Below are 27,826 nucleotides of genomic sequence, written 5' to 3' on the forward strand. Positions count from 1 at the left end.
CCAACCTGCTCATCAGGGGCTCACAGAATGAAAAATAAAGCCAAAGTCTCATGGGAATTGATGGGAGCCCAAAGTGACATCTTCAAATTGCTTCCAGCCAAAAAACCCCAACAAATTAATTTCATAATGATATGAAGAGAGAAAAGGAAGACAATCTTAGAATCTTAGTGATGTTTATTTGATTTGATCATTATTTTTAATTAAATGACAATTATTTAGAAACCATTAACTTTCTGTCACTCAGTTAATCGAGTAATTGAGTAATTGTTGATTATTTAATTAATTAGCTGTGTGTATTTCCCGGTGGGAGTGGAAAGCTGACTCTGACCGGCCTGTTTTACCTCTGCAGGGTGTTCCAGAAGCGGCGGATGACGGAGGTGCGGTACGGGCTGGTGATGGGCTTCCTCTGGGTGCAGCTGATGTCGTGCAGGATGTCGTAGCTCCCCTCCATCGTCACCTCCACCCTCGTGGTTCGCTTGGCGGGGTCCAGCGGCCAGGAGGCGGCCGCCAGGTACTCGATGTGCATGTTGTGTTTCCATAACAACACCAGCTTCACCTCCAGCTGAGACCCGCCTTCAGTCAGAAACACACAACCAAGGACAGCTCAGTCATAATGATGGCATCAAAACTGCTGAGGGCAGAAATTAATTCTCTCAGCAGCTGGACTAACTTGGACAAGAGTTCAAAATGACAAAAAGGAGAGGGTAATCATTATTAGCACTATTATTATATTATCATCACATATTTTTATTATTATTATTATCATTATTATTATATTGCAGAATTCATTAGATCCATTCTGACAGCAGGACCAAAGCAGATTACAACATGGAGCTGTGAGATGTGAAATACATTTAGCGTATGTAAGTGTACAATCAAGATGCCATCTGCAGGTCAGCATTATAAAGCCTGTGCTGCCACCTACTGGTCATGTGCGCAGGGCATTAGCATTACATCATTCACTTGATAAGCCTGATTTTGTGCGATCACACACCATTTGTTGTTTAACAAGCTGTCATCTTTCTGTGTCAGTGTGGGAGCTTTACCGTCGAAACTCTTCTCCTGTGATAACTTTATGAATGAGATTCGTACAAAAACAGTATCTCACTGAAAGTCCACACAGAGACAAATAATAATAAATAAACTTGTGTAGTCAAAAAGCAGAACTCTGGGTTTTGCTAAACAGGGTGAGTCCTCACAGCTCTTATAACACACACACAAACTTTGTACCATTTTGCTATTTTATCTCACTATTGTAAGCTTCCATTTACCTTTTATCTACTTGTCACAGTGTTTTATATACCTTGTCTTTTATATTGCTATTTTATTTTGCTATCTTGGGCTTTTTACCCAGTTTTTATTGGTCCTAATCGTGCCTCCAGTGCTTCCTCAGTTCTAATTATAGAGATTTATTGGAGTGTTTTCTCTGTTTTCTAATGTTCCTGTTTTATTGTGTGATTTATTATTATAGGGTTTCCTCTGTTTTTATTATCTTGTTGTATTGTGTGAAGCACTCTGTTGTATGTTTTGTTTGTATGAGAAATGCTACACAAATAACTAAATGATTTTGTTCTATGTTCAGCTTTTGTTCAGCATGCCTAACACACCTAAATTCACCCAAATTAGGCCTTTAAAAAATTGTTAACTTATATTATACATTTACCTATCCATCCATTTTGCCCCAAGATCGCATAATGCCTTGCTTTTTCCTTTTTTGGTATAACACAATAATGCACGATAACGGTTCTAACTGCAAATTTCAAGACACTGTGGCGAAGTGATGAATAACCTCATGGTGGCCTTTCATTTTTGTTTTGCTACAACAAGGCTGCATATCTCCATAGTCGACACTATTGATGCCATGCCCATTCAAACGTTTGTTTTTTGTTGTGAACTCTGACTGTTTTATATAAAAAACAACTTGATTTGGACATAACCAATGTAAAAACAGCACTGATAAGTTATTTCCTCTAAAAATGACTGTTGACTGTAACCTGACAGAATCTAACTAAAAATGTAGGAAATAAGCAAAACACACATCTACCTTAAATATAAGCCTACCAACTGTTGATGTGTAATTTAATTTATTGGCAACGGTGAATGATTTGTAGTTATTTCAAGTTGAGGCACTTTTTGCTCAATGCTGATGCAAGGTTCAAATGCACAGTGAGTTAGTTTATTAGGAGTTAGCTGAGTTTGTTAACCAGCGAGCTAAATATTCAGTTTTCTTACCGGTTGGCAAACAAACAAATAAAACAAAAAAAAAAAGAAAAAGAAAAGAAATTGAAGCCAGAACACTGCAGGGAAACACTGTTCACAGATATTTTTCCCTGTTCAAGAATTTCTAGATCCTCAGTTTGAATTTCAATTGAACTGATGTGTAAATTGCTCAAAGCAGGAGGCAAATGGATATTGTCAAACTGTTAGCATTCCTACAGTGAGCCACTTGGACCAGCGGATGAATAAACAGATCAATCTCTCCATGTAATGGCCAAGTCCAGGAGGGAAGAACCTGTTTGTTGCAGGTTCTTGTGAATGTGTGTGTGTGTGTGTGTGTGTGTGTGTGTGTGTGTGTGTGTGTGTGTGTGTGCACCTTTGGTGAGGCTGATCTCTCTGATGGTGTAGCCCTCTCTCAGCCGCACAGACACCACGCTGATCAGGTGGGCATGGACCTCCTTCTCCGTGTGCTTCTTCCTTCGCATCACCAAGGCCGGGTTCCCGCTCGCCGACACCAGGTGCTCGTTGAACAGCTTGTGCTGGGAAACTGGAAGCCAGGTAAGTAGTCAGGTAAGTTCAGAGGCCCAGTGCAGCAACACACAACGTGTCACTCCTTTTAACACACTGGTGACAGCAAGAGGAAGCAACCTGCATAAATAATAAATCACCACACATGATAACTTCTCATACCAGATGCCTTTAGTCTTTCATTCCATCAATTTTTATTTTGTTTTTTCTTGTTTTGTGAGTCACACACCCAGGCTTGCTCTCCGTATTCTTCAGGTTTATAATACAGAGAGCAAAACTGAAGAAGTGCATGCAAAATTATATTTGCTCAGAATCTGTTTCTTGCACAAAACCAATTAATTAAAATAATAAAAATAAATAAAAACTAAAATAATTAAAGACAGGGGGCATCTGTCTGAAGACTTTGTAGTGTGTGGTGATTTGTTTTTTGTATAAAGAAAGAGGCTTGTTTATTTTAGCTTTATTTTACCAGACAAAAGCTGATAATTATCATCGCCATGGAAACAGGAAAATACAACAGATGAAAGCTGACTCCACTGATAATAATAATAATTTATACAAAGAAATTATTATTATAATTGTTATTAATTTAGGAGTTCAGAATTTAGAGTCAGGAAAATCTGCTTTTTGTAACTGCACCCACCACAACATTTCCACGGTATAATTGCTGATATAACTGACTGTCAATAAGTTATTGCTTATATATTTTTTATTTTTTTAGTGTTCTTATTCTTATTGTTTTGTTTATTATTTATTTATCTCATTGTCAATTCTTACAATTTTACTTTTTAGCATTCTTTATTTGGACTTGTATTCTTTTTTTATTGCTTTCTGATTTTAATTGTGTCTGCCTTTATTGTATCGCCTTTTCTCAAGGTTTTAAACAAATAAAATGATGATGATGATGATTAATTTCTTGCTCGTGGCTCGTTACTGTTCCTGACTGATAAGTTTCACCACACCCCCCCCAGACACCGCCCACTCAGCTGCTGTCTCACCACAGAAGTACTCGGAGTTCATGGACTCCGGCGTCTTGAGGAAGGAGTAGGTGAGGAAGGCCTTGTGGTAGGCGTTCATCTCCTGGCTGTCGAGGTCCGGCTCGGGGCAGCTGGGCAGGTACGAGCCGAAGGTGGCCAGAGAGATGAACTTCATCAGCTCCACGTTGGGGATGTACCCAAAGCTGCAGTCGTAGGAGTAAGCACCGCCCACCTGGAGAGACACAAACACGAGGCAAAGTGAGGTGGGACGTCAGCAGATAAAAGGTTAAATTTGCCCCAGAGCCCTTCTCACACACTGGATTTTGTCAAACGGTTCCATCCTGAGTGACTCAAAAGATGTTAAAGTGTGAGAAAACGAACGCACAAATACACCCTGAAAAATCAAGACTCCTAAAGAGAGGCAAGGATCCACCATGAACCATTTCCTCTGAAGAGACCTTTACTGTTGAAAGAGTTTCTCACCATTTTGAATTTCACAGACCCTTTTGGGAAGAAATGGCTCTTCAAAAAAAACTTTGACTGATAAAAGATGACAAGATCTAGAGCAAAAATAAATAAATCAATAAATAAATCACTCTTTCATAATAATCAGCAGTGTTCATGCTATCTGTTACCTGCACGAAGGAGCAGGCGATGGTTCCGCTCCTGAGCTGGTTGAGGAGAGTTTCACACACCGCTACATCAGGCACACTCGTCACTCCGTCTGTGATTATGATGATACCTGCAGGAGAGAAACACAAACTATTAATGCTTATTGTAGAATCCTATTATCGCTTGAAATCGCTATGCATTATTTATTGTTTACAAAAACTATTTCTGCCAGATGGCTGAGACAGATCTCACTGGAAACTAGCAGATGCACTGGCCAGATGCTGGTGTGCCAAGACACACCATGAATCCCCTGCTGCTGTCGAAGTGTCAGTGACACCATCGACTACACATTAGACGGAAAGTTTCAACTGAATGAGAAAAGCAACCGTAGAGTGTGTTGTCAGTCAGCTGAGGAGACAGCAGGCATCATTAAGAAACTCATCTGTTTATATACGATGTTACATATGTTAAAAGTTTAATGTAAGATGTGCAACAGGAAAAATGTGAATCAGTCTAAATCATTTAAGATTTAATAAAGGTATATAAGAATGTACACAGAATATAATTGCGTAACCAGTTCATGTTCTAAATGGGAGACGGCAGTTAAACATGTTAAACAAAGCTGCTACTTTTGTGTACTGTGATAAAACCGAATAAAATGCACACGCTGTATTAAGGCAAAACCACTGCAGAACGATACGACAACAGGAAAACTTCACGGCCTGGTCTGCCATACAAACAGAAATGACAAAGAAGCCAAGGTTTTAAACAAATCTGTGTCCAAGTCTGAACGGGAACATGGAGGATGAACAATGGCCCTGTTTCCACCTGGCATTTACATGAGTCTTGGTTGATCCAAACACAACCGAGTGAATTAGAAGTGTCAGGCTCCTGTTTGCCTTCTGTTTCAGCAAAAGTTGAAACTCATTCTTAAAACTCGTTATGCAGGAAAACGTAAATGTCTGAACACTAGAGTTTCCGATTCTCAACCCGAGCCCTGTCAAGCTCACTCGATCACATCGGTTCAGGCTAAGATTATGTAATTATTCCAGCAGGGTCAGACTCTGAGCTGCAGTCAGCCTGAACCTGAAGCTCAACTTGAATGTTTGAAATATGCAGGCAACTGTGGCTCTGATGTGTGTCAGAAATTACAGAAAAGGTTAAAAATAATAAAAAGTAAAAAAAACGAAACCCAGAGAATGGTGAGACAAGCGTCAGACAGGCAGTCTGTTTTTGTTTATTAAACAGCTGCTTTATAGCCGACCTGCATTTCAGTTTGCATTCGATCCATCAGCTGACAGTTCAGCTGCACTGTGCAGGATCAAGTATGAGAATTTTTTTCTGTTGGAAAAGTGCCTGTCTGGCCAGTGTCGGGGTGTTGGGCTGGACCAGAGCCTCTAATGCAATTTGGACAAAAGCATCCTGGGCCTGATCTCCTGACTGATCAGATCTCAAGATGCATTGAGGACACACTCGGTGCTGTTCACACCTGTAGTTAGAGCTGTCCGCTTGTGATCAAATCACGAAAGACGTGCGTAAATCAGACCTCAGGCAACCTGCCAAAAAGCCTGTGGATATGTTATTAGAGATGTATTCTGTAGAGGTTTTATCATGATCATCAACCTCAATGTCAACAATTATTTATAACAAGTTGGAATCAAAGCGAAGCTAGCACCAAAAACCAAACACGTGACTGCAGTGGACGAGGTCTGGACAAGCCCACCTGCACTGGAGTTGGGCGGCAGCAGCTGCAGGGCCAGAATGCCCTGCCGCACCATGCTGACCAGTCCCATGTCAGCTGACACCATGGTGACGCCCTGCTTCCTCTGGGGGGGGCCGTCCATGTTGGCACTGCGGGGCCCCGAGTTCAGGACAGGCTCCTCAAACTATGAGAGCAGGAAAAAAAATATATATGTGTGTATATCTTACTAAGTGGTACACTCTTAGAAAAAAGGTGAACATAAACAGCCAAATATTGGCAGTAAAAATAATATTGGACCAATACTGATGTTTTGTTAAAGTGAGTCCATTCTACAAATGCACTTTTTATTTTAGGAATGTATTGTTCTGGGGCTCACCTGCTCGTGTTGCTGCTGCAGGATCTCGGCGATGTTGTTCTCCACGGCTTTGAGCTGCTGGTAGATGTGATGCAGGAACTGATCGAGGTCGGTCCGGTCAAGCTGGCAGCCCTGAACCAGAACCTGCAGGACGACACCAGGCTGTCACAGACCGCCACACAGAGGACCAACAGCTGGTTCACACAGATAAACATGCTCACTCAAAATCTGTAACCAGCAGCCAACACAACTGGACGCATTTGATGCATCTGGGAGGTGTGTGTGTGAGAGACCGTTCACCACCTCATATCTAAAACAATGTGGAGCTCTGTACACTGCCTGTGTCCAGGACCTTCTGAATGACTCACACTGTTTTCAGTTCAGCTCACAGTTTAGAATCAGATTTGCATACTCAGAGCAAAATTAGCACACAAGACACCCTGAATTTAAATGTTTAAAAAAGGAGATGTCCGGATTTTATTTCTGTTTCATGCCCTTGTGCTTATTTTATGGAGGTTTTTTACATTTTGACTAATGTATTATTTTATTAAATGTATCACTGTCTTGTACTCCATGTCTTGTTAGTAAGCTCACTGAGACAAATTCCTGTCAGTTAAGTTGATATGGTTAATAAAGTACTGAATCTTTGATCTTTTTTCAGGTGGTGTGACAGATTTTTTTGTCGTGTGTGTCATTGTTTTATCAAAAACAAATCACTTCTCTGCACAGCACAGTAAACGATCTCCACTGTGACGGTTGTGTATTAGCTGATGCTGCGGCTGCAGTGATCAATGCAGTTTGACTTCAGCATCTAAATCAGGGCATCTGCATGTTTCACAAAACCGCATTTAAGATTTTTTAAGACCTTACTAATACTCCCTAGAATTACCTTTAACTTGACCAACTTAAATATAAATAAATGAATAAGATAAAAGCTAACAGAAGTAGTAAAGCTCTAAAAAAGTAGCATGAGGAAATTAATATCAGGAAATTTATTTTGACGGGACATGAAGTACAACTGAGTTTAGTAAAGTAGAAATGAAACTACAGCACACTAGTACACTACTACAAACTGTCCTGGATTAGATTAGTGCAAACTTTTTAAGGACCCATGACACACATTTTTTTTTTTTAACTGCACAAACAGGATGAAACGTGGGCCTGTCACCTGGTGAGAACTGAGCCCGATGATTGAGGAGTAGGCCAGGATGGTGATGAAGATCTTGGGCTGGAAAAGCTGATCGGTGCCGGGCACTTTGAAGGGTCGAGCGAGCCCGGCCAGACATCGTGACAAGGCGTGGAAAACCTCGTCGAAGATCATCTCCCCCGTGCTGTCGTCCTGCGCAACACAAACAGACCAAAACACATTTATCAGCACAGTCACCTTCTGACAAATAACTAAAATAGCCGTGACACCATACCATTAAATTTGACACATGGTTGCTAGGGAAACGTGCCGCGATCTGTGTTTTGAAACCCAACCCAAAATCCATACATGCTTTAAAAGTGCCGCTATCACTACAGGCAGGTGGAAGTTCCCATTTTATGCAGTATACTTCACATTAGGACTTTTATTTTCTTGTATTCTTTCTATTTTGGCTCTGACACATTCCATGACCTTTTCTCAATTTCACTGTACATGGATAAGTCAGAACACTTGACCATAAACACATGACACAAAATGGCTCTTCCTTCCTGTTTTAATGTCGTCAGGTTTCTATTCTTGCTGGGCTGAAAATCATCCGGTGTGTTGGAGGAGTGAAACAAGTCGGAAAATAACTCATGCCACATTCCTGGAAGGCAAGTCATTTGTAAAACCGTTGGAAAATTCAGCAAATTCTCTGACTTTCCTCAGCTGGGATATTCTGTGATATTCCAGGAACTCAAGGCCCAATGAGAACCTGGAATATTACTCTGAGTTTGGTTTTTGTTCTAGGTTGCATTCCTCACAGTTTGTCGCTTCATGCTGAATTTTTTTTAAAAAATAAATAAATAAATAAATAAATGAGAATGAAGGTCGGAGTGCAGTCTCACCACAATCCCAGTCGACGGGCTGAGGTCCAGCTCGATGATGAAGCGGTACCTGCGGGCCAGGAAGGTGGCCCGGGTCGACGGCATCAACATGTAGGGGCCGGTGGAGGGGGGGAGGTCCAGCTGCCATCCTTTAGGCAGGATGCTGAGCAGGTCCAGCTCATTCCCCGAGTTCAGCTGCAGCACGACATCAATTCAATTCAGTTCAGTTCAGTTTTGTTTGTATAGTGTCAAAGCATAACAGAAGTTATCTCAAGGTGCTTTGCAGAGACCCAACAGATTAAGGCTCATCCCATAAACCAAAATCTACCCCACGAGTGAGCAGAGAGAGAGAGAGAGAGAGAGAGAGAGAGAGAGAGAGAGAGAGAGAGAGAGAGAGAGAGAGATGGGGAGAGAGAAAAGGGTTAGGGACTAATCATACTAGGACTGAACAATGATAATTATAACAATAATGAAAGGACTGATAATAACTACAATAGTAAATCGATGAAATACAGAGCACAACATCCAGGCTTTTCTCTGCTCAGTTAAAAGTGTTTTTTTTATGAATGAAATGAAAAAGAAAATGTGATATGTGCTATTTAATTTCCTCTTGTATAAGTCATTTAAATGTGTTTCCCTGTTTGACAGCTGACAGTTCCTCAACAAGACCTTTTAGCTGCCCAAAACTCTGTCATAAACACAGTGATATATTAAACTAGGGAAATGAAAAGAACTAAATATCATGATATCTTTGACATAAAATACCTCAGTATCAATATCAATATTATGACGACACTGTTGGGACAGTTGGTGCTTTCATAAGATACACACACACACATATGCAATCAACAATCATTAGTAATGTGTATGTGATGACTAAACAGAAGAAGAAAAGCAACAGCACAGCTACAACGATCTAATAAGTAAAAAAACAACTGCATTGCTTTACTGAAACGCAGTAAGTCTGCATGTAGGGGTTGTTTATATGTACTGTCAGATCTGACCACTAGGGGAAGTGTTGTTTTCTTTGTGTGAGTAATGATTACAGACGAACACCCGGTGTATTAATCAGAGGAGGTGAGATCAGTCTGAGTTAGTAGGTGGCGGGGAGCAGATGGTTATGACCATAAACCATAAGCTACAAGCCAAGCTGCTCTATGTTAGTCTGTTCTGTTCATCTTTGCAATAAATGAGAACGTCACCCAAAAGGAAAATTTATCCTGGACGTTTAATTTCATTGCTTCTCTGCAGAATATATCAAACAGCCCTATATAACAGATACCCAAGTATTCCTATTAGGGTATTAATTAACATGATGAATGAATTAATCAAAATATTTCTTCATAAACACAACTTTCTTTGCTTCACTCCTGTGCAGTACTAATAAAAACTCCATGTCTTAAAAGATTTTGGAGTCGCAGGAGCTTACATAATGCACATACTTTTTAAAAAATTCTTCTCTTTAGAATCTGAGAGACTGCAAATGATCAATAACGTGTTTCTGATTCTGAAATCAAGTTTTTTGCATTAACATGGAAATGTACGCGGCAAGGTGCACTGAAATCCAATCACATCATCTTCTCTATAGAGGGAAAATGTGACTTGGGTATGATGACGTTTCTGAATGACAGTAAGAGACAGACAGATGCCACCATGAGGACATGATGTCCCGCGTGCCATGCACCATTGGTGGGGGGGACGTATAAAGACAGTACGAGCGAGGCAGAACACACCAGTTCAAGCTTTGAGGCTGGCCTGATGACTTGGTTCAGTTTACCAAGGAACCACGCCAGACGCACATTCCTGGAGATGCGGTACTCCTCCTTCATCAGCAGGTAGATTTGGTCTGCCTCCTCCACCTCATAACGGCAAAGACACAGGAAAATGATATGCATGCTCAGAGATTTGCCTTCCAATAATAGCCTATGCTTAAAAACAAAATAAATATACATCAACACCATCAACGCAACACCTGCTTGTCCAAGCCAGGCACTTCAAAGTTAGTCAGTGAACTTCATCAGTGCATGGAAGTACAAAGTATCTTGATGGCTTTCGCATTAACAAAACAGCTTTGCAGGCCCAGGTCATGATCATATTAAGTGTAAATAATAATAGCAGCAGGCTAATAATAATTCAAATAAAAGTGCATATTAATTAGACATATTTGATGATTATTAATATTTGATATTGGTAGTAATTTGTTAATTAATAATATTCTAAAATTGTTATTTTTGTTGTTATATTTCTAAAAAATACATACATTAAACATTCTGGTCAATGGTCAATTTTAGCACAGCTTTGGCTGACTAATGCATTTGTATCTGTGGCTAGTTTGTTGATACTGACCATTAAACATGTAGTATATTTACTATGGTATTGTTTCATGCAGTATATGGGTAGCTGCCCGGTTACCACAGTTTCCACAAAGACTGGACTTTATTTAGTCGAGATACACGACCTCCTCTCTAGGTGTGCCAAACCCCATGAATAAATCTGACAGTTTGGTGCTTCCCTCCTCATCGACAGCGCCATATACTTGGAAGAATATCACTGAAGTTATTTAACAGATATTTAGGATCCACTCTTCAAATCGGTATTACCCAATCCACGCTGTAACGCTCGGTTCTAGAAAAAAAATCAGTTTACAGGAAGGGTTCATCTGTTATTCCCAGTCTTCTTCCGCCAGAATAACAAGTTGCAGCGTGAGCAGGGTTGCCAAGTCCGCGTTTTTTCCGCCAAATTGGGCTACTTTTTAAGTGTTGCCGCAGGTAACAAATTTTGTCCGCGGGTTGGGCAGACCTGTGGCATACAGATGATGAATAATAAAGATTCATATTTTGAATGACTAATGAAATCTGCTGCCACGAGTTTGAGCCCACCAGAGAGATGCTGGCCTTGTTCAATACAGTTCTGTCTGACAGGGACCAGGGGGAGGGATCTCAACATGTCTATAAAGAAACTGGACAGCGCTGTAAATAGTTCAAGTTCATGGAGTTTTTTTCCCGTTCTTTTTTATGTTGGAGACAGCCAGCAGTTTAACAGGTGAGCTGAAATGATTTTCAATTGCCTTTGCCGGGGAAATTGCCTCTAATGTTTATGATGTTATTTTATAGATATTATAGTGTATTTTGCAATTATAGCAATGCTGTTGGACTTCAAAAGCAACATATATGGAATTTTATGGGCATATTTTGAGTTCTGGTATTGGGCTGATTTTTGGGGCCGTTTTTATACCCGGTTGGGCGGGTTTTGGGCTGGTTTTGAGTTGTTGTTTGGCTGCTTTTGTCTCACAGATCTGGCAACCCTGAGCCTGAGAGTTAGACGGGGCGCTAATGAGCAACTTGAACCATTTCTCAGAAAAAAAAAGTTGTAGTATTATTGAATCTAAGGGTTGCTAAATGAGTCACTCATACACCGAATAAGCAAGAAGACTCCAACGATCCGTAAGAGCTCACAAATAATTTGCCAACTTCACTTATTTTTCCTCAGAAACAAGAGAACATAAAACTGACAGACTGTTTGCATTGACTCTGGCGTGACGCGTCCAAAGAGGAACTAACGTTAGATTGGACTGGGCTCTGCCTGGTCTGCACTGACGACTGACGACTTGCTTTATTGGCATGCATGTTTGAAAAATAAAACACAGTTGCCAAAGCATCAATCAATAAAATAAACAAAAGCAAAACCAATATATTCCATAGGTTCAAAATTCACAAATTCTTTACATTGTAAACAAAACATACTGAAAAGGAAATGAACACATAGGCTACAGATGATATTAAAAAAAAAAAAAAAAAAATCAAATCAACAATATTACTAATATTACTAATGATGATTTATACATGTTGATATCTATGAAATGTGACTATATTTTGTTATTATGGAAACACCATATAGTCAAGGAATTCTAATTAACATTCACGTTCTCTAGTTTCATGGCGGAGTCTTACATATTGTGCAGCGAGCTGTGTGAATGGTGGATTTTCTCCCAGACAGAGTTTTAACAGTTCATCCCATGTTTTCCCCTGATATGACGGGTCTACTGCTGTAACCTGCTGTATGAAAGTCTCTCTCAAAGTTTGGTACAGCTGGCAGGAGAGGAGGAAGTGGGCCTATTTGTTTCTATTTCCCCTGATGATGAACATTGTTTACATATTCTCAGTTCTCTAGGCTTCCATTCTTTCTTGTATCGACATTTTTTCAATCTCTAATTGATGGTTACTGAGTCTGTACATTGTTAATGTGTGTCTCTGTTTGGGGTTGTTGTTTTTTTTTTACACTGACCAGGTCATTTGCTAGAGAATATTCTCTGTTCAGTGAGCGATAACATTCCAATTTGTTGATGGATTTCATTTCGCTTTTCCAATTGTTCCAATCTCTCTCTCTCTCTCTGAGTCATCTGCATTTCCCCAGACACAGATGTTGTGCTGACGGGCCGGAGCCCAGACAGCATTATCAGACGGTGTGTGAGGCAGGACCTGGCTGTTGTTGGTGATGACAGCTAGCTGGTTAGCTGAGTTACATTCACCAGCAGCCTCTCCGAGTTGTCTCTTTATCTATGTTTCGGCTTTCACTGCATATTCTCGACATTTTTCCACACTTGTAACCTTGTAGCCAAATTTGTTGCCACAGAAAATCGGCACTGTTCTTATTTCCCCCACTAACTGTCATTAATGTTGACTACATGTTGGAGCTAATGTTACCTCATTGTCCTGTCTCTCTGCCATGCCGTGAGGCGCATAGGGACCGCGGGGATGTTAGCAGACCTCAGCTGACGGGAATTCACTGAATAAAAAAATGTTTTTGTAAAAAATCCTCTAATACTGTGTCTAACATTATCGGGCTATCGACCCGTCCCGTGTTTGCAAATCCACATCAACGGACACACTCTCTGACGCCAAGTACCGCTTCCGGTTACGACTTTCAAAATAAATCGCCTGCTGACGAGCGCGTTGAGATTCGGTTCACAAATTTATAGTCCAGTAATTTTAGGCCAAAATTGGGGTCAACCTAGGACAAATTGCAAGAGAAGCAAACTCATCTGATTTGATATGCGCTAATAAGGAATATAAGGAATAAATGACAGAAGAGACATTTAAACAGTGAATTAAAAGGTTACTATATAACAGTGAATTAAAAGGTTACTATGTATATAGTAACTTCTTAATTCACTGTTTAAATATCTGTTCTGGCATTTATTCCTTATATTCCTTATTAGCGCATATCAAATCAGATAATGTGTGATATGCATGTGTAAACAGAATAATTCCAAGAACTTGTAGTTGACTTTTTTTTCTTGTCTTTGTGTGTGTAATCAACTTGTGAATTTTTATAGTGACATCTGAAAGTAAAATGTTGAACCCCTTTCCCCTGTGTGTTAAAAACAGTGTTTTTTGGTCATTTGTGGTCATAAATAGGTGATTTTCAAAACTTTCCACCAATGGGATTTCTTGGGACTTTTTTTCCCCTCACTCAGGACAAACTGAGGATACAAAATCAGTTGAGTTTTTTTCTCTTGCAATTTGTCCTAGGTTTTTTCATAAAATGACTAGACTATTATGGCACACAGATTTTAATCAGCAGAAAAAACCAACATGACTTTAGTCAGAGATTAGTGAGGTGCTGTATCAAAGAACAATAATTTCCTATGTTCATATAACCATACTAATATACTATTCTTCCACACAACACGGTAGTAATTATACTGCTGCTACGACGTTTCTGCTGTCTACACTGTTTATTCTGTTGTTTACACTGTATATTCTGTTTTATCTATTTATTCTCTATTGCACTCATTATTATTTAGCTCTTGTTTTTTTTTGTTTGTTTGTTTGTTTGTTTTTTAGCACGAGTTATATAGATTATATTGCACTAGTTATATAGTTTATATTTCAATTATTTAAACTGCCCCACAATTTCATCTCTGTTGTAATCCGGAAGCCAAGCAACGACATTTCGTTGCCAAAATCTCACTGCTGTTTTTTTTTGTTTGTTTTTTTTTGTGCAATGACAATAAAGAAAGTCTAAGTCTATTACTAAACATGCAAGATGTACAAAGTATTTTAATACTGCTAAAATGCACAAAAGAAGTGCACTGTGAGCACTGAATGCTTATATTTTTACAGTGATGTGCTATAATGTAATCTTGATCAATATGGGCTATGATTCCAGATTTTCAAATGTACTCAATAATTGAACAGTCTCACACACAAAAAAAAGTTTTTTAATTTAGATTTTTATGCGAAATGTCAGAGTATGTATCAAATAGTGCAAACATTCAAAAAAATCTTGTAGAATATGAATACTCCTCTTAACCCACACATGCAAAAAGAAAAAATAAACAAACTAATTAAATAAATAAAAGCACAATCTCAAAATATGCTGCTGTAAACAGTTTGGAAGGATGTTTGTCTTATATTCCTTGAATCCATATCAACAGGCTGTGTTTGGGGCCTCAGCTGGTTTCTCCATCTGAGGTTTGGACAAGGTGAGCAGCTGCAAACCTGATGCACATAATCACCATGCTGGACTCACTGTGCACACCTGAAGGGCCCTCTGTGGTTTTACACCTGTGGATGTTAATACCATGTCCATCCTGCACAGTATGTGTGTCTCATTTTTAAGGTTTTTATTTTCTTATTTCAGTACATAAATATAGTTACATTTTAACATAAAAGTTTTTTCTTAATTTTTCCCTGTTATGAATTTTCTGCAGTAATTCATGTCTATGTTGTGCTATTTTTTTTTATTATGTATTTATTTTATTTTATTATTTATCAGTTTGTGGTGGAAGTAGTAATAGTAGTAGTAGCAGCAGCAGCAGCAGCAGTAGTAGTACTAAAAATGAGTAGTACTAGTATTAGCGGTAGTAGTAGCAGTATTGGCAGTAGCAGTACTACTAGTAGTAGTAGCATTACTAGTAGTAGTCGCAGTAGCAGTAGTGGTAGTAGTAGTACGTAGTAGCAGTAGCAATAGCAGTAGTAGTAGCAGTAGTAGTAGTAGTAGTAGCAGTAGTAGTAGTAGTAGTAGTATTAGTGGTGGTATTTCTCGTGCTGTGTATTGTGACAGACAGATCGTGTAACTTCCGCCGCTTATGGTCTAACTCCGTCCAGCTTCTCGGTTCTTGTTTATTTGGTTAAGCAGCATGTGATCCGGTGTGTCCGTTTCTCTTTTAACGCCGGAAGAAACAAACCTTGTGCTATATTATGTCTATGGCGCTAACTCCTCAGCTAACTAGAGAACTAACAGCCCAGTTTCAACTCCTGCAGCCGTGAAGGTCAGAATTTACCTAACTTTCAAACAGCGAGTCCTCACAGATGTAAAGTATGTTTAATAATAATAATGATAATAATAAATAAATAAAATGTAGCAGGAAAAAGAAAAATGGTCAATTGCCGCACGGACAAGATAAATGTAGCACTTGTTGTCTAATTCCATTACTGGCAAATAAATAAATAAATAAATAAATAGCAATAAAATAAAATATAATAAAGATATAAGTAAAACCCTTTGTTTAGTTTGTTCATACAGATTCATCATATCACGTGCTTTTATGGAAACTTGCACTTTTTTTTAAAAAAAGATTTTAAAAACCAGTACCATCTCATATTGTCAGACAAGACGATAATTAATAAATAATAATTATTATTATTATCATTATTATTTTCAAAATAAATCCCCTCTCTGTTACATTTTTATTTTATGGGAAAGGTCGCCTTATTTCCGGTCATATTTTCTTTTATTTTATGCCATTTCAGTTTTTATTTTATTATTATTTTTTTTTTTTACTGTGCAAAATGTAAAAGTAAAGTGCTTTGAGACTTTTTTCGTTTAAATATAACAAGAAAAAGAAGCCTACGTTTAAAAAAAAAAAAAAAAAAAAAAAAAGCTGACACGGTGTCGCGTCTTGAAAACGTCATTTCGGCCGCGACGTGGAAATGCATTCCCCACGCTGTTTTTGAAGCTCTCTCCCTTTTCCACTGTTTATTCTTGTCCTCTTTTGCTTTATTTTGTTTTGTTTTTTTTCGGAGCCATGGAGAAAAAGAAAGCGAGCGCCGCGGCCGTGGGGAACAGACCGAAAGGCGGCGCGGATCCGGTGAAAACTTCGAGAAGTGGAGGAAGAAGTACAACCGGACGAAGACACGAGTGAAGCAGGAGAGAGCGCAGAGGAAGAAGCCGGAGTGGCAGCAGGAGCGGGACTACATCCACAAGCTGGTCAGCTCGTACGGCAGCATCAACACCAAGGACGCGGTCAAGTTCTCAGACTTCCCCATTTCCAGGCGGACGCTGCGGGGCCTGCAGGAGGCTCAGTACCGGCAGCCCACCGAGATCCAGAGGCAGACCATCGGCTTCGCCCTGCAGGGGAGGGACGTGCTCGGAGCGGCCAAGACGGGCTCCGGGAAGACGCTGGCTTTCCTCATCCCCGTGCTGGAGTGTCTGTACCGGCAGCAGTGGACCGCCATGGACGGCCTGGGCGCCCTCATCATCTCGCCGACCCGGGAGCTGGCCTACCAGACCTTCGAGGTACCATACCATACCATACCACTTTATTTATATAGCACATTTAAAAACAACAAAGTTGAACCAAAGTGCTGTACAAGTTAAAAGACAAAAAACCAAACAAACAAATAACACAAAATGAACAAAAAACCACATAAGAACATAAAACATACATGGTGTCACATACAAGGAAATGACACAAAAGAACATAAAACATACAAGATGTTACTTACAAACAAATAACACATAAGAACAGAAAACATACAAGATGTTACTTACAAACAAATAACACATAAGAACAGAAAACATACAAGGTGTTACTTACAAACAAATAACACATAAGAACAGAAAACATACAAGGTGTCACTTTCAAACAAACAGGTGCTCCGCAAGGTGGGCAAGAACCACGAGTTCTCCGCGGGGCTCATCATCGGCGGCAAGGACCTGAGCAGCGAGTCGGAGCGGATCCACCGCACCAACATCGTCATCTGCACCCCGGGTCGGCTGCTGCAGCACATGGACCAGACCGCAGACTTCCACGCCTCCGGCCTCCACATGCTGGTGCTGGACGAAGCCGACCGCATCCTGGACATGGGCTTCGCCGACACCCTCAACGCCATCGTGGAGAACCTGCCCAGCAGCCGGCAGACGCTGCTGTTCTCCGCCACGCAGACCAAGTCGGTGAAGGACCTGGCCCGGCTCAGCCTCAAGGACCCGGAGTACGTGTGGGTCCATGAGAAGGCCAAGTTCAGCACGCCGGCCACGCTGGAGCAGAGCTACGTGGTGTGTGAGCTGCACCAGAAGGTCAACATGCTCTACTCCTTCATCCGCAGCCACCTGCAGAAGAAGGTGAGCAGCATCATCATCATCACCCTCTTCTTCCTCATCTCTCTTCTTCCTCATCTTTCTTTTTCTTCTTTGCTGAACACCATTCGGCAGCCAAGATGTCAGTGTCCTTTTCTGGAATTCTTGTATATCATAGTCCATAATCTATAATGATGTGCAATAATGAACATCATATTTTAGTACTTAAATTAATATATGAATCATGAGTTATTAATTTGGGCTGGGACCGTATGCTTATCTCCCGATTCAATACTATCACGAAACTTGGGTTTCATTTCAGCACTGCGATCTACAAGTATTAGAATTTTCTTGTTTTTTGAATGATCCTGTTTGTGTGTGTAAAGTTTGATGAGGCTGTGATTCTCCTAGAGGTCACTAGAGGTCATTTTCTCCAGCGACGTCCAGTTTGACAAAAGTCTCTGCCTGCAGTGAAATGGCTGCTATGGGGGCCAACATCATCACACAGGAATCAAATGTGGCTCATTGAACCCACAAGAGTCTCAGCTTTCCAGTCAAAGCCAACTGATGCAGCTCCAAGACTGTTTAGGCCCCAGTCTGCACACACACACCATTTTACAACAGGCCACAAGAACACATGTGGGCTGCAGGGTTTGTGGCCCAAACTGCATGGGATTAGCAGAAGGTGGGCGTGTCTGCAGAGGGGAGAGCCGTGGCTGCCCAGAGAACCCTTTTTCATTCACACATCTGGAGGTCAGAGGTTAAGGGACCCTGCTGAAAATTGCCATGCCAGGTTTCAAAGTTAAGCTGAAATTCAATCCCCTTGCTGACAACCTGGCATGACATGCTTGGTACCAACAGATTCCTTAGGTCATCTAGGTTCATAGGATACTAAAATCTTTACTTTGCATCCATTCAGTAATTAAAAAAAAAAAAATTAAAAATCATTAAAAAACGAATTGCGATACTTAAGTGATTCCTTTTTTCCCCATCCCTAGAGTTAAAACATACACTAAAACAATCAAGAATTAACGATGGTCCTAATTAATAACAATCTTTGGTATAATGTACCAATTCCTTATGTATAAATAGTGTAAATTTATAACATGACTTGCTGTATTGAGGGTGTGTGCTTGAGTTGTTGTCCCTCTGCAACTGGAAACCACACATCCACCTGAGGAAGTACAGGCAGGACTGGGCAATAGATTGATATATCAAAATCATGATAAGACAATTGATATGATAACCCCAACCTTAACCCAATTTCAAGTAACTGTTTTTAGCAAGGAATTACTACATGAAATAAAAATGAGGAAAATAACACGGTGTTAAAAAAAATCAGTTCGGTTACAGTTGTAGTTCAGTTTCCGCTTCGTCATTCAGTCTTTGGATTCTGGGGGCCCAGGGCCAGGAAGCACAGTGGTAAAACTTAATCAGTCATAAAGCAGATTGATGATATTGTCTGTGGAGGATCATTTTTATTGAGGGGAAACATATTGACTGTGAATCTGATCGGTTTGAGTCGCTGTCCGGTTCTGAAGTTTGTCAGCCTGTCATCACATCTGAGCTGAACAGCGCTTCATCAGGCTTTTTTATAAGTGTTTTTTATTATTTTATTCTTTTTTTTAAGTGTTCGCGATGCTGCATCTGTCACACAATGCGGCAACTGGTGAAGTTTTCCTCACATTAAGAGGGAACTCTACAGCTTAGCACTGCTGCTCAAAGTTTGAAGAGAGAGCTTTTAAAAAAAAAATCAAAAAGAGCCCCGATTGAGAATGGGAAGTTTGAAATGTGCCAACCACATGATCCTAATTCTTCAGGAGATAAAACTTCTCAGTTCTTCAGGAGCTAACGCTCCTCATGCTGTTGTGTTATCACAGCCTCTGCAGCTGCAAAGAACATCATCTGCTGCCATTATGATTTCTCTGTGGTTCTGTGATGTCACAGAAAGGAAGGGCTGGTGTAGCTCGTCCAAAGTCAGCTTGTCTCATAACTGGATGAAAAGTTCACTGGATGCACACATGAACATTTAAAGACACTGAAGAGCAAGAACATTTGAAGAGCAAGAACATTTGAAGAACATCTGAAGAGCAAGAACATTTGGAAGAACATCTGCAGAGGAAAGAGTGATGGAGGTAAGTGGCATTTTCTGATTAGTATCGATTCAGCTGGAGAGGGAATTACTCAGGGAATTCACGTCATGTGGATTTCAGTGTTAATACTGACAGCCAACTTTGATTTAATCTTTTGACGAAATATCTTAAAATGTAGAGAAAGATCGATTCATTGTTCGACTAGTTAATCAGGCTGATGTCTGGCGTTTTCCGTTAAACAGCACCGGCTGATAAACAAAAAATCTCTTTAGGCGGCCTGCCGGTGTGGCTGCTGTGGACCGCTCCTCCTTAGCTGCTTATTAAATGTAGTCGCTAAGTGCACCAAAATTTTGCTTATTTTTCATTCATTAGTTGTATTTTTTTTTTTTTTTTTTGCAAAGTTTAGTTTTTAGGATTGCCTGTGGACATGTTTTTTATTTAAAATATGTGCATTGCAGACAGAGTGCAGCTCTACTTAAGCAAACAGAGACAATGCAGACAGTTAGATTAGTGTTAAATAAATGTTCATTTCAGTTCAGCAATTTTGTGTCTTAATTGTTATTATTCATAAATTGTTACATTTCCTCAGATGCCAAAAAAAACATGATATAGGTATTATATATTGGCCATCAGCAGCCCTGTCCTCTAATTATTAGCATCAGCATCTGCCTTTGAAAAATACTTATAGGTCGACCACTGCTAAATTGTATTTAAATTTTAGATATATTCTAGCCATTTGAATTTGACAAAAACTTAAATGGATTTAGCTGATGAAAATGGAAGTTCAAATCTAATTCTACTGAACCAATGATTTTTTTTTTTTTTTTACCTCCGTTAATTCTTAATGAAATTATTTGTTAGTGACCTTTATACACAGATTGAGCTATGTTCATCATTATAATGTCTTATATTGTAAATGTTTTTGTATAGTACCTAATATCAAAATTATATTTTCACCGTACAGCTGTTCTCTTCCAAAATGAGCTCAGGAGCTGTCTTTACATTCATCCTGCTTATGACATTTTAGTCTCCTTTTTTAAAATTTGTTGTCAAAAATAAGATATTTCGTCATTTTTTTGTCAAATGCTCCTTTTTGGTTAGTTGTCATGTCATTCATCCTGAAAAAGTGTTGGTGACAAACCCTTTTAGTTGTAGTTTTAGTCAAGAAAAGTAAGACTAATTGCATACGGCTTGACTGAATACCTGAATTAGAAACATTTTGGCATAATAGAAGTTTAGGAGCACAAATCTGTAGTCGGTCCAGGCCAAAAGCCATCTGAGATCCGCATGTAAAACAACAGACAGAGGTTTGAACCAGCAGTGTTGTTTCTGATTGCTCCCTAGAGTTTGATGAGCGCAAGATGATGCCTGGGCCGATGTCCACGAGGGACCACCTGCAGTGGAAAGCATCTCAGATCAGCAGCTTAAGGAGCAACCGAGGATCTCTTGATTACAATGACTGGAGGAGGAAGGAGGAGCAGAGGAGCGTAAACGGGTGGAGAACCGGCCTCTCCCAGAGCGAGAGAGGAGCCGAAATGGCAGGAAGAGTGTTGCCAGGCTTTGAGAGGAGGAGCAGCACCGTGGAGGAGTGCAGAGACGAGATGACACAGCTGGAAATCAACCACCTGGAGACACTCATCCAGATGGAGGAGAAGATGAAGAAAGTCCGACAGACGGACAGAAAGATCGAACACATAGAGAAAACGTTCGAGGAGAAAGTCAGACTGATGGAGGACAAGATGAAGAGGGTCAGGCAGGTGGAGAAAAAGATAGAGCAGCTGGACACAAAGTTCCAGGAGCGAGTCGGGCAGATGGACGAGAAGACGAAGAAACTTGGAGAGATGGACGAAAAGATGGAGCAGATGGAGAAAACGTTCCAGGAGAGAGTCCAGCAAATGGATGAAATGATGGAACGGCAAGACGCACTGTTCAAAGAGAGAGTCAGACAGATGGACGAGAGGACCGAGAAATTCAGAGAGATGGATGAGAAAATAGCACAGCTTGAGACAACGTTCCTGGACCGAGTCAGACTGGTGGATGAGAGGATGGAGACGGTCCGACAGATGGACAAAAAAGTAGAACAGCTGGAAACAACCTTCCAGGAGAGAGTGATGCAGATGGACGAGAGAGCCAAGAAAGTCGCTCAGATGGACAAAAAGATAAAACAGCTGGAGACCGAGTCCCAGAACAGAGTCGGACAGACAGACATGAAACTGATGAAGGTCAAAGAGATGAACAAAACGACAGAAAAGGTGGAGTTAAAGGAACGAGTCAAAGAGAAGGAGGAGAAGGAGAGCGCACAGCCAGAGGAAAAGAAAGAGAAAGCAAACCTGGGAGGAGACGGAGCGACGGAGGAAAAAGCAAAGCCAGAGAAAAAAGGAAAAGGGCTGTTTGGCTTCTTTATAGGATGGAGAGAAAAGAGGAAGGAGGCCAAGGCCAAGAAAGAGGAAAAGAGAAGTAAGAAAGAGGAGAGGAAAAACAAGCATGTGACCACCTAGGTGAACCCTAGGTGATCATTCAACCCTACACCTCCTCCAAAAAATAAACAAAATGAAACAAAAAAAAACCTGTCCTTACAAGCTTTTTCTGTAACCTCATTTCAATGGATTCTTCATTCTGGCCTTCATCACACCTCACCTTTCCCTCTAAAAGAATCAAGACTTCTCCTCCTCAGACCAGCAGAATCCACCCACTCCCAAGTCCTCACTATGCACCTTCTCTTCCATTCCAACATTTTGAAGCTGATGATCTGTCATCTCACTTTTTTTTTTCTTCCAAATATCCCCAAAGTCCCAGTGGCAGAGCTGCTGTCACCAGTGATTAATCAACATTTGGTGGAAACCCGTAAAGGGTCACGAGCTGAATCTCCAATCTCCCACGTCAAAGAGGACATCCCTGTGTCTGAACATGCCAAGGTTTACGTCTTCAGCTGCTTTGATGCGTTGAGGAAAAGTCTCTTTGATTCGTGCTGTGGAGCTGCAGGGGTCGATGCCCTTCTGCAAAGCTCAAGGAGTTCCCGTATGAGCTGAAGGACGCCTCCTATAACTTGGAGAAAACGGCAGACGTCAGGGAGTTCCTGGTGGGTGACGACGAAACTAAGATATCCATCTGCGGGCAAAGTAGACCCTCTCTGGACCGACAGATGATTTAGAGTCTGGCTGAACATTTTCTGAATTAGGATTTTACAGCCGGACTGGAACATGCAGTCCAGATTCAGGATGATGTGGGCCTTCTCTACAGCAGCAAACACAAGACGAACACTTTTAACTCATGAATCCAGTATGTACCTATCTAAATATGCACCTTATGACACACCTTATGAAGAACAATAAATACAATGATCATCTCAAGAGATTGTCATGTGTGTTCTGCATAATTCTTGGTAAACGGGTCATTTTTATTATTTTGCGATTACTGGCACACTACACAAACCTGACTGGAAGCATTTTGTGAGTCTTCATCTTCTTTACCTGAACCAGTTTCAGGCTGACCTTTGTGATATCCAAGCCTCAGCATATCAGCACAATGGTTATTGTTCTATGGAGACAAAGTGTTTTGTTTTTGTTTTTGATTTTGGCTCTGTACATTGCTATTACCATATTGTGAGTTGAAATGTGAAAGCTTGAGAAATATCTCATTACCCATAATAACTCGTGTTACTTTTAGTGGAGCCTCACAGTGGCAACAACTAAATGCTGATAACAAGATATTCATTCAAAAATAGTGTGACATTTGATTTTCATCCATGTCACCCAGCAAATTGATTCTATTTATTATAAATTAAATGGTGAGAAAACAGAAATATTTACTGATTAATCTGCAAGCCAAATGAGAGCTGGTCATAAACCTGGGCGGTATCCTCGATTCAGACTTGAATTTTAAATCCCACATAAAGAAAGTGACCAAAGCAGCTTTCTTGCTTTCATTTAAGGAATATTGCTAAGGCATGGACGTTTCTATCCCAACAAGATGCCGAAAAAGTAGTTCATGGATTTATTTCAAGCAGACTGGACTGCTTTAATTCTCTTTTAACTGGCCTCCCAAAACAATCCACTGATTGCTGTGTTGTGAATTTATTGAAATTAATTCACAACACAGTATTCGCTAATGCTGAGCAGTTAATTAATACATCAGTTCGTGGTGTGGTATTCATGGTGCATTGCATCAGTAGTACTGGGTCCTTTTTAAATCCTTTTAACTAACATCTCTTCTTACGTCCTCCAAGTTTCTGTACTCCAGTATTCCTTTATTTGTTCTTTCTCTTATGCCAACTTTTACAAGTTTCTCATCATTTCTTCCTCTCTCACACACATCACACTGGGACATGATCTGTTGTTTCTGGTGCCAGTTTGATGTCTGCCAGATATTTTAAAAGTGCTGTTTAGTGCTGTTTCCTTTCCTCTCTTGGTTCCCTGTTGACTTTGAATATCCTTCAGTTTCTTTATCCCACTGTGTTTGCCCGAGATCATTTTCCTTTCTCCAAATAATTCCTCCCAGGTAATCGTCTTCTTCGCCTGCTGCAAGGAGGTGCAGTACCTGTTCCGGGTGTTCTGCCGGCTGCGGCCCGGCATGCCCATCCTGGCCCTGCACGGCAAGCAGCAGCAGATGAAGAGGGTGGAGGTCTACAACGACTTCATCAGGAAGAAACACGCCGTGCTCTTCGCCACCGACATCGCCGCCCGGGGCCTGGACTTCCCCGCCGTGAACTGGGTGCTGCAGTTCGACTGTCCCGAGGACGCGGACACCTACATCCACAGGGTGGGCCGGACCGCCCGGTACAAGGAGGGCGGCGAGGCCCTGCTGGTGCTGCTGCCGTCCGAGGAGGAGGGCATGGTGGCTCAGCTCCAAGCCAAGAAGGTCCCCATCAACAAGATCCAGGTGAGCATACTGATGGGTTGATATTCCCATCTCACCGATTAAACATAATTCATCCACTTCAAAATGTGCTGATAGTGTTTTTTTTAATCATTATTTACCATTAAATCGCATTTTAAACATTGTCACATTTCTGGATTGTGACAGAATTATGATTATATCGTTCCTGTCCATCCCTGCTGTTATTCACCTACAGCCACACCAAACATCACTCAGAAATCTGTCAGTACAGCCATTTTCATGCTAACATGCGTACAACTTTCAGCATGACATTAATCCACATTATCTTACATTATCTGTCATGAGGCTTTACTGAAAAATCTGGCAGATGCATTCCACCAAACAGTCCTTATTCCAGTTACATTTAAATTTAGAATTATTCATCCATTATTAATTATTAATTTCCTAGAATTATTCATAGTCATTTCAGCCAGAAAAAATGCAAAACATTTGGTGATAACAGCTTCTCTAAGATGCAAAGATTGTCTTTCTTTTCTCCGTAAATATCATTAGAAAATTAGTTTTGTTTGTTTGTTTTGGCTGCTGGTTAGAGTGATGAAGCAATTTGAAAACACCACTTTTGGCTCTGATTGATCAATTTAATCTGGAAAAAAAAAAAAAGAATTACTGGGTAATTTAAAATACTTGTTAGTTGCAGTTGTAGTTGCCATATAATTGAATGGAGCTTGGTTTAATGTTTCACCACACAAAAGACATCAGATATGAACCACCTTAGACCACAGACACATACAGAGGTCTGGGCAGTGTGTTGCTCACAGAGGAAGACATCAGGTATTTCATAGCCACTGATTTGTTGATGTAATTGGTTTGCAGGTGAACCCGGAGAAACTGCAGAGCGTGCAGCAGAAACTGGAGTCCTTCCTGGCGCAGGAAAAGGAACAGAAGGAGCGAGCCCAGAGGTGTTTTGTCTCCTACCTGCGCTCTGTCTACCTGATGAAGAACAAAGACGTTTTTGATGTGTTTAAGCTCCAGCTTCAGGAGTACGCCGGGTCCCTGGGCCTGGCTGTGGCTCCCAGGGTGCGATTCCTGAGTAAAGCTCAGAAACAGAAAGCTGACAGGGAGGAGGATGAGCCATCTGAGGAGGACGCAGAGCTGAAGAGCTTCAAGGAAAAACTGACAGGAAAAGATCCGGATGTGGGAAAACTGATTGCAGAATCAGCAGATTCAGAGGATTCAGACGAGGAGGAGGACAGTGCTGATGAGGAGGAGGAGGAGGAGGAAGAAGAAGAAGAAGAGGAAGAGAAACAATCAAAGGTGCTTCATTTTGGTGCAGATGATAACGAGGAGGACGATGATCTGAGGGACTTGGACCTGCTGACAGTCAAAAGAAAAGACGTTTTCAGTCTGACGCAAGGTGAGGAGAGCGAGGAGGAGGACGCCAGCGAACCCCAAAAGAAAACCGAAAAAGAGACAAAGTTCAAAGAGGCCAAGAAGATTCTGAAGAGAAACTTCAAGGTCAACACCAAAGTGACTTTCACCGAAGAAGGGCAGGCTGTGCAGCAGTGGCCCCCGAAGCAGCGGTCAGCGAGGCAGGCGGCGGGCGAGGAGGACGAGGAGGAGGAAGAGGAGCTCTCGGGCATCAACGTGGAGAAGGCCAAGGAGAGGCTGAGGCGCGAGGACCAGGAGTTCGACAAGCAGGAGTACAGCCGCAAAGTGAAGGAGAAGCACCGCGAGAGGAGGCTGAAGGCCAAGGCGGCCCGCAGGGAGGCCAGCAGGCAGCACGGCAACAAGTCCGACGACGACGAGGAGGACGAGGTGGTGGCGTACCTGGCCAACAGCGACGACGACGACGGGGAAGAGTTTGACCCCAGCACCCTCCCCGACCCCGACAAACACAACACCGACGAAGAGGAGGAGCCGAGCAGCGACCAAGCCCGGTCGAGCAAACGGCAGCACAGCAGCGACAGCAGCGAGGAGGAAGAGGAGGAGGAGGAGGAAGCAACAGGAAACAGGAAGAAACGGAGGCAGGAGGATGAGGAGCACGCGGCTCTGGACACTGGACTTTCTCTGGCGGAAGACGAGGAGCTGGTCCTGCATCTGCTGGGAGGCCGCAGATAGATCAAACCCCACGGAGGGTTCGGTTTTATTCTAGAAAAGCCAATGGTGGAATCTGGGCTCAGAGAACAACATCAACCGAACAGAGTGAAATAAAAACCACACAAATGACTGATTTTTGCAGTTGATTTTGAGTGTCTAACATCACTGTCTTTAACAGAATGTGGATCTAAGGCCCTGTCCACACCAAGTTGGGTAAATGTGAATGCACTGTTTTCCATCCACACTACACCTCACTCAGCACTGACAGTCAAAATGTCAGTGTTTTCAAAAAGCTCGATTCTCCGTCCACACCGCCAGAGTGCCATTTTCAAATCCAGACACCTTTGAAAAACTCTTAGAAAAGCCTGGAAAACGCTGGTTTAAAGTCCAGTATACATCTGTGTTAAAGTGTCACTGTAGCTGCGCTGTGTGTATTTATAATTCTGTGTTTGTGAGTCTGAGCCACACTGAGCTGGTCTCTCAAACACTGGACAGCAGAGTCAAGATTTTACTAATAAAGCACAGATGAAAACCAGAGAAATATTGTATACATTGAGTGAAACGAGAAATGTATTCCAAATCAGTGTTTTGAGATATTTAGTGTCATATCGCAGTCTGAATAATGTTGGGATGGGTTGGCAAAAGCAGCCCAGTTAAACAGACACGACAACCGGCATCGTGTTGTCTCTACTGTTTGTTGAAAATCAGTCAGCTGAAAACACAGAAGCAGCACAGCGCGATCAAAGCGACCACAGAAACCCATGACGTAGCTATGGCAGCATTTTGAGATACAGTTATAAATGAACTGTTAGTATGGTCGGAGGGTGAAAACAGAAGAAAGGGGAAAAAAAACATGCCTTTCCAGTTTTACCTGGCATAGTGTGGACATGGCCTCAGACACTCAACTCAAAAGCTCATTTTTTGACTGTGGCTCGGCCTTTACAGTGTCAAGATTAAGGTGCAGCAGCTGTTTTTGGACATTTAGTGTGTGATTTGAGAAAAAAAAAAAAGTATATTAAATGGTAATATTTGACCTCACTGATGATGCTACTAGCCAGTGCTGTCATGATATATATTTGAGTTAATCAGTGGG

At 41.2% G+C, this 27,826-nt stretch overlaps 3 protein-coding genes across 4 annotated transcripts in view; 2 read left to right on the top strand and 1 right to left on the bottom strand.

The window, feature by feature from the left end:
• szt2 (SZT2 subunit of KICSTOR complex) overlaps positions 1-13,270 on the bottom strand; it is a 156,002-nt gene extending 142,732 nt beyond the window's left edge. For both annotated transcript variants that reach the window (XM_030048953.1, XM_030048952.1), the window contains exons 1-10: positions 13,108-13,270; positions 10,138-10,263; positions 8,426-8,599; positions 7,560-7,730; positions 6,413-6,535; positions 6,058-6,220; positions 4,358-4,464; positions 3,744-3,954; positions 2,594-2,764; positions 342-573 (exon numbers count right to left, since the gene is read on the bottom strand). In XM_030048953.1, the coding sequence (XP_029904813.1) occupies positions 342-573; positions 2,594-2,764; positions 3,744-3,954; positions 4,358-4,464; positions 6,058-6,220; positions 6,413-6,535; positions 7,560-7,730; positions 8,426-8,599; positions 10,138-10,263; positions 13,108-13,131 (1,502 nt within the window). In that variant the 5' untranslated portion in view covers positions 13,132-13,270. The remainder of the gene's footprint in view (positions 1-341; positions 574-2,593; positions 2,765-3,743; positions 3,955-4,357; positions 4,465-6,057; positions 6,221-6,412; positions 6,536-7,559; positions 7,731-8,425; positions 8,600-10,137; positions 10,264-13,107) is intronic.
• A 1,720-nt stretch (positions 13,271-14,990) lies between these two features.
• ddx10 (DEAD (Asp-Glu-Ala-Asp) box polypeptide 10) lies at positions 14,991-27,822 on the top strand. The gene is made up of 5 exons (XM_030048786.1): positions 14,991-15,006; positions 16,293-16,927; positions 17,285-17,752; positions 24,298-24,678; positions 25,510-27,822. The coding sequence occupies exons 1-5, from the start codon at positions 14,991-14,993 to the stop codon at positions 26,752-26,754; spliced, it is 2,745 nt and encodes a 914-aa protein (XP_029904646.1). The 3' UTR covers positions 26,755-27,822.
• On the top strand, positions 19,702-23,852 carry LOC115358138 (golgin subfamily A member 6-like protein 6). Its single transcript, XM_030049984.1, has 2 exons — positions 19,702-19,842; positions 21,145-23,852. The coding sequence occupies exon 2, from the start codon at positions 21,162-21,164 to the stop codon at positions 22,296-22,298; it is 1,137 nt and encodes a 378-aa protein (XP_029905844.1). The 5' UTR covers positions 19,702-19,842; positions 21,145-21,161; the 3' UTR covers positions 22,299-23,852.
• Positions 27,823-27,826: the final 4 nt, after the last annotated feature.

The sequence above is a fragment of the Myripristis murdjan genome, chromosome 4 (assembly GCF_902150065.1).
Source record: "Myripristis murdjan chromosome 4, fMyrMur1.1, whole genome shotgun sequence".
Classification (NCBI taxonomy): Eukaryota; Metazoa; Chordata; class Actinopteri; order Holocentriformes; family Holocentridae; genus Myripristis; species Myripristis murdjan.

Coding starts and splice junctions, on each gene's coding strand:
- ddx10 (XM_030048786.1), top strand. Junction 16,928..17,284: donor TGGCCTACCAGACCTTCGAG/GTACCATACCAT, acceptor TCAAACAAACAG/GTGCTCCGCAAGGTGGGCAA. Junction 24,679..25,509: donor TCCCCATCAACAAGATCCAG/GTGAGCATACTG, acceptor ATTGGTTTGCAG/GTGAACCCGGAGAAACTGCA.
- LOC115358138 (XM_030049984.1), top strand. CDS start 21,162: ATGATGCCTGGGCCGATGTCCACGAGGGACCACCTGCAGTGGAAAGCA.